The sequence below is a fragment of the Pangasianodon hypophthalmus genome, chromosome 7 (genome assembly GCF_027358585.1).
Source record: "Pangasianodon hypophthalmus isolate fPanHyp1 chromosome 7, fPanHyp1.pri, whole genome shotgun sequence".
In the NCBI taxonomy this organism is placed as follows: domain Eukaryota; kingdom Metazoa; phylum Chordata; class Actinopteri; order Siluriformes; family Pangasiidae; genus Pangasianodon; species Pangasianodon hypophthalmus.
The window spans coordinates 3935646-3946554 of record NC_069716.1 but is presented as its reverse complement, the minus strand read 5'-3'; the positions used below and the strand labels follow the sequence as shown (position 1 = coordinate 3946554).

Genomic DNA, 10909 nt, shown 5'->3' with positions numbered 1-10909 from the left:
AAATAATGGCCTATACCAGCTGTTGATTCATGGATTCATTGATTCACTGATTCAGTACCTGATTCACTTGCTCATCAGAAAGGTTATTGAGGTGCATTAACACTGTATTTGTAGTTGACTGTTGTTCTGTGGTTCCTGTTGCTATGGTAACCGAGATGCACTGTTTCGTCACAAGAGTTTCAACACCACGGACAGCGACGAACTTTAACTCCTCATTGAGCTTCTCTCTGATCTCAAACTCTCACATTTCTGCTCTCAGTCTCTCTCTCACTGTCATCATCACACACTTTTTTATGCTTTTCTCCACCTTCACTACAAACACTATCTACCAGTGAGTAACAGTGTGTAGCACAACACTATAATATTTTATAGATTTTAATGTTTTAGGATTAAGAACTAATAAAACAATGGGAGACTCCTGATAGCTCGGGTTTAGCAGGAAAACAGCTTCATCTGATCATTTCAAGAAGGTTGATCATTTCATGATCATTTCAAATCTGCATACTTTATAATGCCTTAAATCTAGTCCTTGAATGATGTTAGGAGTAAAATATTCATTTCATTGTGAACGCACTCTTCAGGGTACAATATTTACAGTTTGAACAGTTTGTTGCAATGTTATTTATTTATCATTTAATCAAGAAATCTGAAAAATGATTGTCCAAAATTGTCATTTCTAACTGTAGCGTCTTGCCTTAACATCACTTTTTCCCATCTACTGACACTTACATTTACTGGTAGATCCTTTTATTAATCTAAAGCTATTTTAATCCAGATGTAAAGCTGAGCAGTTTAGAGTTTAGGGTCTCACTCAGGCTCCAACATGCACAGTTCTGGGATTTAAACTCACAATGCTGTAACTCAGTGTCACTGTAACTGCTGAGGTTTCATTTATAGGAAACATCTTTAAACAATTGAATCATGAGTTAAATATACACTGCTATCTCCCACTAGGTGGCAATAAATTCTCACTCATCCAGCTCTGGTAGTAAAAGCTAGATGTACAAAAATTAAGTTACATTAAAAAACTGAAGAAATTTTCCTGTATTTAGAGTAATTTATGTACTTAAATTCACTGACAGTTATACACTCTTATATATTTTATATTGTGACAGAAACAGACCTTGTGCTAAGACAGATCTGTTTCAGGTCACAGAGCAGGCCTTGACCTTACTGGCTATTATTTGACAATTAAATACAAATACATATGAAGATGTTCAGTTATATCATACACTTCAATACAATTCACAGTTCAGCTCAACACAACACTGGAAGTCCCACGTAACAGGGTGGTGACTATAGGGTGTACAGGGCCAAGTCTGTGTGTAACTGCTTCATTTATATTTACATCATTTTGCAGACTCACTAATCCAAGCAACATATTTGATTCTTTGTACAAACAAGTTCCATTCAGAGGGCAATTAGAATAAGCAACAATGAGATGTTAGTGTAGGCACATGTGAGTGTAAAAGTAACCCACATTTTCCATTTTGTGATAACATCTTTGTCATGATATCTCTGTGCAACACCAAAACACAAATATGGAAATATGTGGGGTAGATGTAGGCAGATCACAATACCATGTGCTTCCTTATCATGTCTTTTTTTAAATTACAACCAATCACATCATATTCTGGGGCATGCTCAGTACAGACCGCCTATAGTATAAATATAAATTCAGACCATGCTTCAAGCGCATTCATATTCTGTAGTTAAATGAGATACAAACACTGTAGAATTTCTAAGAAATGAAAAATGGCTGCTTCATGGATTTTAATTTTGATCTTTAGCACCATGTGTAAGTAATATGAGCTAATTATTCCCATCCATTTTAGTGTATTTTGAAAAATAAATTAATGAGAAGCCTGTTATTCTATGTATGTAGAAGGAACTCTAATGTTATTCCATTAAGGTGATCTTTAATAACTCTTTATGCATAATAATATCTGAAATACATTATTTACTTAATTAATCCATTTGCTTTTCTAGATCCAGTCCAACCTGATAGACGCTGGGTTACTGCACAATCCCTCACAGAGTCACCAGTTTATCAGCCTGATAAAGAGCTCAGTGTGGATATCGGAGACTCAGCTACTCTGCAGTGTTGTGTTTCTGAAAAAGAAATCGGGATAATTTCCTGGTTTAAGCAACTAAACAGAAAACAACCTCAGATTATAGTCACTGTATATAAAAGTGGTCAAGAAACATTTTACAGTGGATTCCAAAAGTTTCGTTTCAAAATAGAAAGATCTTCAAACTGCTGCAATATGACCATTTCAAACACCATTGAGTCTGATGAAGCCATGTACTACTGTGCACTGACGAGACTCAGCCTTGTGTTTGCAGATGGAACTTATTTAAAAATTAAAGGTAGGATTTCCACTAAAATTGATTAAGCTCCTGTTTTAATGTAGTGATATTTTTCCTTATTACCATTAGCATGTTCAACCTAGAATACAAATAATAGTGAAGTAGTGAAATGCTAACTGTGTTTTCTTCAACAACACTGAATTACAGACTTTTAGTGAATCATGATAAATGTTTATATGTGAGCATGTTACTATTGCATCAGAAACATCGAAACCAGCTCTGTGTGATGATTCAGTGGTGTGTGAACCAACACTGCATGGAAACAGCACTAACATGAACACACAAGAGAAAACAGGTAAGATGTAGTTTATAATTAATTAATCATCCTTAATTCATAAAGCATATAGAGAATCATTTGTACCGAAGTAAATGTAATGTGGTGAAATAACAGTATCAGAAATGACTAGATCTCTACATTCGACAGTGCTCGGTTTGGGAACGGCTTTGGGTTTGTGTGCACTTCTGATTTTCTGTCTCACTTATTTCATACTGAGGAGAAGAATTTGTGATAAAAGTAAGTGCTTTTGTGATCAGATTACTTATAAATGAATAAGTACAGTTACCATTAGTTCTATCAGAAAGACTAATAGGTGTGTTTCTGTATTAATAGTAAATGCTTCTATAGAAAACTCTCCAGGAACAAGGCAGGTACGTGTGCAAGAAAATTCTATACAATTACATACTGTACGGGTAATTCTGTTTATTTCTGTAGATGAGTCTGACTACTAATTTTGCTACTTATATATGTGAAATGTTGCTACATTCATATGCTACTTGTTATCATGTTCTGAATATAATTTATATTATTAATTTGATGAGATTTGCACAATAATTCCAAGCTTTTTATTTTGATGCTGCTCTTGTTCTGTGTAATTTGTGTGTATTGTGCAGTTACCCATATTGTATGGTTATTACTTTGAGCTGGACTTGTTATTATGTTTTTGCATTATTATTATTATTATTATTATTATTATTATTATTGTTATTATTATTATTATTGTTGTTATTATTATTATTATTATTATTATTATATTTTTGTTATATTATTCAGGAATATGAAGCAGAAATGCTGAATTATGCAGCTTTGAAATTCTCCAAGCAGAAAGCCAAAGTTGGAAAAAGAAAAACTGGCCCATCAGATGAGTGTGTGTACTCTGATGTGAATAAAACTGTAAGATGTAACATAAATGATTCATAACACATGGTACTATTACACTGTAAAAACAGTGAAAATATTTTACCAAGTGAAAATATCTTGACTATACACTAATTTGTTCCACATTTTTCATTATGAGATGAAAAGATTATTAAACAAATAATAATCTGAGACTTGAAATTGTCTTATTTCGACTGAATTATGTATCTATTTCTAGAAGTAAAATTATATGCCAATAGAAAAAACAGAGATGTCTAGAGATAATCTTGTGATTTTTTTTACAGTAATATCACAGTAAGAATAATTAAAAAAATGCCTTCTATTCAAGTTATCATGGTTTTTTTTTTTTTTTTGCTGTGTAGCTAATCTTCTATGCCACAGGTTTATTTATTTACACGTTTAAGGTAACTCCTGATTTTTTTCACCTTTATTTCAAATGCAATATATCTAACTATGAGTAACAGTGAAATTGTAAAAAATACATATTTGTGTGACTTCAGATTTTGTGGCCTCATTTGTAAAACTCTGCCTTTTGCTGAAGACACAATAAATGTAAAGAGCAATCTCATTAAAAGAGTGAAAAAAATAAATAAATCAAACATAATTCTGAAAATTTTAGAGTTTAAATAAAAGTAATTTTCCATTACTGGTGTATTTTCTAAAAGGTTGTTCATTGGCCTTAAACATAAGTCAAGGACCGTGACATCCACATTAACAGATTCATTGGGGGCGGGGCTTGTTTTATTCACCCATCTCTGTGCTCAAATTTGCAGCACTAGTGAAAGGACATTGACAATTATGTCTTATAAATGGATTATTTTAGAGGGTCAGATAGTGGTGTGAGGTTTTCCAGTGTAAGTGAGAAACCAGTGAATGCAGTAGGGATTATTAAATCAGCGGTAAAGTACAGCAAGGGCAACTGATATATTGATCCTAATACACAATCTGCTGAAAAACTGCCTTCCAACCGCTTTTAAGGCCAATTTTTTGTTGTTGTTGTTTTCGTTGTTCTATATTTTCTATGTTTACTTTGTTTTCCTGAATGTGGTGCCCAAAACACGGAAGTAATATTGTTCTGCGTTGAGTGTTGAGTAAAACTCCTTCAAACACTTTAAATTAACCAAAGTGAAGCATCAAACAGCAAAGATGAATCCTTCCAGAAACTACGCCATAAAATCTATTGTACAGTTCAGGGTTTTCAATACACAGTGCATACAATCATCAATGATTATGGAGTTTTTATTTTATTGGTTTCTCTCTTTTAGCACATGAAAACTATGATCATGCAATTTATTTGACCATCCGATTATTATAAACACATGATACCAATGGAGATTATTAAATAAAGTTTAATTACTAAAAAAAAAATTTAAGCTGTGTATGTGTAACTTTATTCCACACCCAAGTTTAAAAATCGCTGCTGGAGTCTGGTTTAAAAAGAGTCTGCTGGTTGTTGCTCAATGCTGCAGTACCTCTTACCAGATGCTAGTAGGCAGAAGAGACTGTGCTTACGATCGATAGAAACTTTGGTTTCTCTGCATGCTCTTGTTTTATAGTGCTGGAGGTAGATTCCTGATAAGGGGGTTAGTGGTGTGCCAACTATACTGTAGATGGGTTCCTTTGTTTATTTTTTACAAATATTCCAAGTGACACATTTGACTTTTTGCAGCCTCCTGAGACAGAATAGGACTTGCTGGGCTTTCTTGGCCAGGGAGGATGTTGTGGTGGTTCATTTGAGGCCTTCAGCAATGTGCATACAGGGGAGACACACATGGTTTACATTGATGATAACTTGTTGTATCTTTTAGGATGGTGGGGGTGAGGGGCTCCCAGTACGTGTCACAATTTGGAGTGTTTTAATGTTTAATCCAATTTTTGATGCTGCTTTTAAGTATAAGCTCAGGAATACATTCAGTATTTCCAAAGATGTCCTGCATAGGCAGCTACAGATATACTGTTTAATTCATTTCAGGCATTGAAACAGATATACAGTCAGGTCCATAAATATTGGGACAGTGACACAGTTTTGGTAATTTTGCCTCTGTACACCACCACAGTGGATTTGAAATGAAGCAGTCAAGATGTGACTGAAGCGTAGACTTTCAGCTTTAATTCAAGGGGTTTAACAAAAATATTGCATTAACCGTTTAGGAATTACAGCCATTTTTTACAGAGTTCCTCCATTTTCACAGGCTCAAAAGTAATGGGACAATTGACTGATAAGCAGTTTACTGGCCAGCTGTGGCCTGTTTCCTCCTTATATCATGATAAATTAAGGAGATAAAAGGTCTGGAGTTGATTCCAAGTGGTGAATTTGCATTTGGTAGCTGTTCATGGGAACTCTCAATATGCCATCCAAAGAGGTGTTGATGCAAGTGAAGGAGGCCATCATTAGGCTGAAAAACCAAAACAGACCTATCGGAGAGATAGCAGAAACTTTAGGAGGGCAAAATCAACAATTTGGTACATTCTTAAAAAGAAGGAATGCACTGGCGAGCTCAGCAACACCAAAAGGCCTGGAAGACCACAGAAAACAACTAAAGTGGATGATTGCAGAATTCTTTTCTTATTGAAGAACAACCCCTTCACAACATCTAGCCAAGTCAGGAACACTCTGGAGGAGGTAGGCCTATCATTGTCAAAGTCTACAATCAAGAGCCACCTTCATGAACGTAAATACAGACGGTTTACCTCAAGATGCAAACCGCTGGTAACACACAAGAACACAAAGGCCAGATTAGACTTTGCTAAAAAACCTATAAAAAAAGCCTGACCAGTTCTGATGCAAGATTAACTTGTACCAGAATGATGGGAAGAAAAAAGTATGGAGAAGGAAAAGAAGGGCTCATGATCCAAAGCATACCACATCATCCGTCAAACATGTGGAGGCAGTGTTATGGCATGGGCATGTTTGGCCGCCAATGGAACTGGGTCACTGGGGTTTATTGATAATGTGACTGTTGATAGAAGCAGCAGGATGAATTCTGAAGTGTACAGAGCTATACTTTCTGCTCACATTCAGTCAAATGCTGCAAAACTGATAGGACAGCGCTTCACAGTACAGATGGATAACAACCCAAAACATACTGTGAAAGCAGCCCAAGAGCTTGGAAATTAAATGTTCTTAAATGGCCGATTCAGTCACCTGACCTCAACCCAACTGAGCTGCTTTTCACTTACTGAAGACAAATCTGAAGGCAGAAAGACCCACAAACAAGCAGCAACTGAAGATGGATGCAGTAAAGACCTGGCAAATCATCTCAAGGGAGGAAACTCAGCATTTGGTGATGTCCATGGGGTCCAGACTTCAGGTAGTCATTGACTGCAAAGGATTTACCTCCAAGTAATAAAAATAATCCTAATATTTATGATTATATTAGTTTGTCCCATTACTTTTGAGCCTGTGAAAATGGAGGAACTCTGTAAAAAATGGCTGTAATTCCTAAACGGTTAATGCAATATTTTTGTTAAACCCCTTGAATTAAAGCTGAAAGTCTACGCTTCAGTCACATCTTGACTGCTTCATTTCAAATCCACTGTGGTGGTGTACAGAGGCAAAATTACCAAAACTGTGTCACTGTCCCAATATTTATGGACCTGACTGTATATTACTCCATAATACTGTACTATCTATGTGTCAGACAGATTCTCATATGCATCTTATACAGATGGTATAAATAATAAATTAGTATCCCAGACCTGTTCCCCAATCATCAGCTTTTATTGTTTTTAAAGGATTTCATGACTCTTTTGGGGAGCTAAGCTCCATCTGACTCCGCCGTAATTTCAACACTGTTGTCATGTTCTTCAATAATAAAAGTCAAATGCCAAAATTCAAATGCATTACTCTGGTCCAAATGACCTTTATTAAATAGGCAAGATTTCATACAAACCAGTTGCATTCAGAGGACAATTAAAATAAACAATGAGATGTTAGTGTAGGCACATGAGAGAGTAAAAATAACCCACATTTTCCATTTTGTCAAAAACATCTTTGTCATGATATCTCTGTGCGACACCAAAACACAAATATGGAAATATGTGGGGTAGATGTAGGCAGATCAGAATAGTGTGCTTGCTTATCATGTGTTTTTTTTTATAAAATTACAACCAATCATGTCATATTCTGGGGCATGCTCAGTACAGACCGCCTATAGTATAGATATAAATTCAAGCCATGCTTCAAGCGCATTCATATTCTGTTGATAAATGAGATACAAACACTGTAGAATTTCTGAGAAATGAAAAATGACTTGTTTCTGGATTTTAATTTTGATCTTCAGCACAATGTGTAAGTAATATGAGCAAATTATTCCCATGTAGTTTGATGTATTTTTAAAAAATCTATGGAGACTATTACTTTAAAGCATTTAGTATGCGGTTGTATGTAGAAGAAACTTTAATGTTATTCATTTAAGGTGATGTTTAATAGCTTTATATAATAATATCTGAAATAAATTATTTACTTAATTAATGCATTTCCTTTTCTAGATACAGTCCAAACTGGTAGATGCTGGGTTACTGCACAATCCCCCACAGAGTCACTAGTTTATCAGCCTGATAAAGAGCTCAGTGTGGATATTGGAGACTCGGCTACTCTGCGGTGTTGTATTTCTGAAAAGGAAATCGGGATAATTGGCTGGTTTAAGCAACTAAACAGAAAAAAACCTCAGATTATAGTCACTGTATATAAAAGTGGCGGAGAGACGTTTTACAATGGATTCCAAAAGTCTCGTTTCAAAATAGAAAAATCTTCAAACTGCTTCAATATGACCATTTTAAACACCATTCAGTCTGATGAAGCCATGTACTACTGTGCACTGACAACACCCGACCTTGTGTTTGCAGATGGAACTTATTTAAAAATTAAAGGTAGGATTTCCACTAAAATTGATTAAGCTCCTGGTTTAATGTAGTGATATTTTTCCTTATTACCATTAGCATGTTCAACCTGGGAGACAAATAATAGTGAAGTAGTGAAATGCGAAGTGTGTTTTCTTCAACAACACTGAGTTACAGACTTTTAGTGAATCATGATAAATGTTTATAGGTGAGAATGTTACTATTGCATCAGAAACATCTACACCAGCTCTGTGTGATAATTCAGTGGTGTGTGAACCAACACTGCATGGAAACAGCACTAACATGAACACACAAGAGAAAACAGGTAAGATGTAGTTTATAATTAATTAATTATCCATAAATCCTGAAGTATAATTCACCTAGAAAATCATCTGTACTGGTGTAAATGTAATGTGGTGAAATAACAGTATCAGAAATGACTAGATCTCTACATTCGACAGTGCTCGGTTTGGGAACGGCTTTGGGTTTGTGTGCACTTCTGATTTTCTGCCTCATTTATTTCACACTGAGGAGAAGAAAATGTGATAAAAGTAAGTGCTTTTGTGATCAGATTAATTATAAATGAATAAGTACAGGTACCATTAGTTCTATCAGAAAGACTAATAGGTGTGTTTCTGTATTTATAGTAAATGCTTCTATAGAAAACTCTCCAGGAACAAGGCAGGTACGTGTGCAAGAAAATTCTATACAATTACATACTGTACGGGTAATTCTGTTTATTTCTGTAGATGAGTCTGACTACTAATTTTGCTACTTATATATGTGAAATGTTGCTACATTCATATGCTACTTGTTATCATGTTCTGAATATAATTTATATTATTAATTTGATGAGATTTGCACAACAATTCCAAGCTTTTTATTTTGATGCTGCTCTTGTTCTGTGTAATTTGTGTGTATTGTGCAGTTACCCATATTGTATGGTTATTACTTTGAGCTGGACTTGTTATTATGTTTTTGCATTATTATTATTATTATTATTATTATTGTTATTATTATTATTATTATATTTTTGTCATATTATTCAGGATTATGAAGCAGAAATGCTGAATTATGCAGCTTTGAAATTCTCCAAGCAGAAAGCCAAAGTTGGAAAAAGAAAAACTGGCCCATCAGATGAGTGTGTGTACTCTGATGTGAATAAAACTGTAAGATGTAACATAAATGATTCATAACACATGGTACTATTACACTGTAAAAACAGTGAAAATATTTTACCAAGTGAAAATATCTTGACTATACACTAATTTGTTCCACATTTTTGATTATGAGATGAAAAGAAACTTGAAATTGTCTTATTTGACTGAATTATGTATCTATTTCTAGAAGTAAAATTATATGCCAATAGAAAAAACAGAGATGTCTAGAGATAATCTTGTGATTTCTTTTTTACAGTAATCTCACAGTAAGAATAATTTAAAAAATGCCTTCTATTCAAGTTATCATGTTTTTTTTTTTTTTTTTTTTGCTGTGTAGCTAATCTTCTATGCCACAGGTTTATTTATTTACACGTTTAATGTAACTCTTGATTTTTTGACCTTTATTTCAAGTGCCATATATCTAACTACCAGTAACAGTGAACTTGTAAAAAATACATATTTGTATGACTTCAGATTTTGTGGCCTCATTTGTAAAACTCTGCCTTTTGCTGAAGACACAATAAATGTAAAGAGCAATCTCATTAAAAGAGTGAAAAAAATAAATAAATCAAACATATTTCTGAAAATTTCAGAGTTTAAATAAAAGTAATTTTCCATTACTGGTGTATTCTCAAAAAGGTTGTTCATTGGCCTTAAACATAATTCAAGGACCGTGACATCCACATTAACAGATTCATTGGGGGCGGGGCTTGTTTTATTCACCCATCTCTGTGCTCACATTTGCAGCACTAGTGAAAGGACATTGACAGTTATGCCTTATAAATGGATTATTTTAGAGGGTCAGATAGTGGTGTGAGGTTTTCCAGTGTAAGTGAGAAACCAGTGAATGCAGTGGGGATTATTAAATCAGCAGTAAAAGTACAACAAGGGCAACTGATATATTGATCCTAATACACGATCTGCTGAAAAACTGCCTTCCAACCTCTTTTAAGGCCAATTTTTGTTGTTGTTGTTGTTGTTTTCTTTCTTCTATATTTTTTCCTATGTTTACTTTGTTTTCCTGAATGTGGTGCCCAAAACACGGAAGTAATATTGTTCTGCGTTGAGTGTTGAGTAAAACTCCTTCAAACACTTTAAATTAACCAAAGTGAAGCATCAAACAGCAAAGATGAATCCTTCCAGAAACTACGCCATAAAAACTATTGTACAGTTCAGGGTTTTCAATACACAGTGCATACAATCATCATTCATTTATTGATTATGGATTTTACTGGCTTCTCTTTTAGCACATGAAAACTATGTTCATGCAATTTATTTGATCATCAGATTATTATAAACACATGATACCAATGGAGATTATTAAATAAAGTTTAATTACTAAAAAAATTAGGTGTAGTATGTCTAACTTTATTCGACACAC

General features: G+C 34.3%; 2 protein-coding genes across 2 annotated transcripts; both read left to right on the top strand.

Moving 5' to 3' along the window:
• Nucleotides 1-1794: 1794 nt before the first annotated feature.
• LOC128318620 (uncharacterized) lies at nt 1795-3615 on the top strand. Its single transcript, XM_053235596.1, has 6 exons — nt 1795-1798; nt 1990-2370; nt 2549-2665; nt 2795-2875; nt 2981-3024; nt 3422-3615. Exons 1-6 carry the CDS (start codon nt 1795-1797, stop codon nt 3566-3568), a joined length of 774 nt encoding a protein of 257 aa, XP_053091571.1. The 3' UTR covers nt 3569-3615.
• Nucleotides 3616-7774: 4159 nt separating this feature from the next.
• LOC128318571 (uncharacterized) lies at nt 7775-9608 on the top strand. The gene is made up of 6 exons (XM_053235263.1): nt 7775-7817; nt 8018-8398; nt 8577-8693; nt 8830-8910; nt 9016-9053; nt 9418-9608. The coding sequence occupies exons 1-6, from the start codon at nt 7775-7777 to the stop codon at nt 9562-9564; spliced, it is 807 nt and encodes a 268-aa protein (XP_053091238.1). The 3' UTR covers nt 9565-9608.
• Nucleotides 9609-10909: the final 1301 nt, after the last annotated feature.

Coding starts and splice junctions, on each gene's coding strand:
- LOC128318571 (XM_053235263.1), top strand. CDS start 7,775: ATGACTTGTTTCTGGATTTTAATTTTGATCTTCAGCACAATGT. Junction 7,818..8,017: donor TTTGATCTTCAGCACAATGT/GTAAGTAATATG, acceptor TTCCTTTTCTAG/ATACAGTCCAAACTGGTAGA. Junction 8,694..8,829: donor GAACACACAAGAGAAAACAG/GTAAGATGTAGT, acceptor TACATTCGACAG/TGCTCGGTTTGGGAACGGCT.
- LOC128318620 (XM_053235596.1), top strand. Junction 2,371..2,548: donor AACTTATTTAAAAATTAAAG/GTAGGATTTCCA, acceptor AAATGTTTATAT/GTGAGCATGTTACTATTGCA. Junction 3,025..3,421: donor CAGGAACAAGGCAGGTACGT/GTGCAAGAAAAT, acceptor TATATTATTCAG/GAATATGAAGCAGAAATGCT.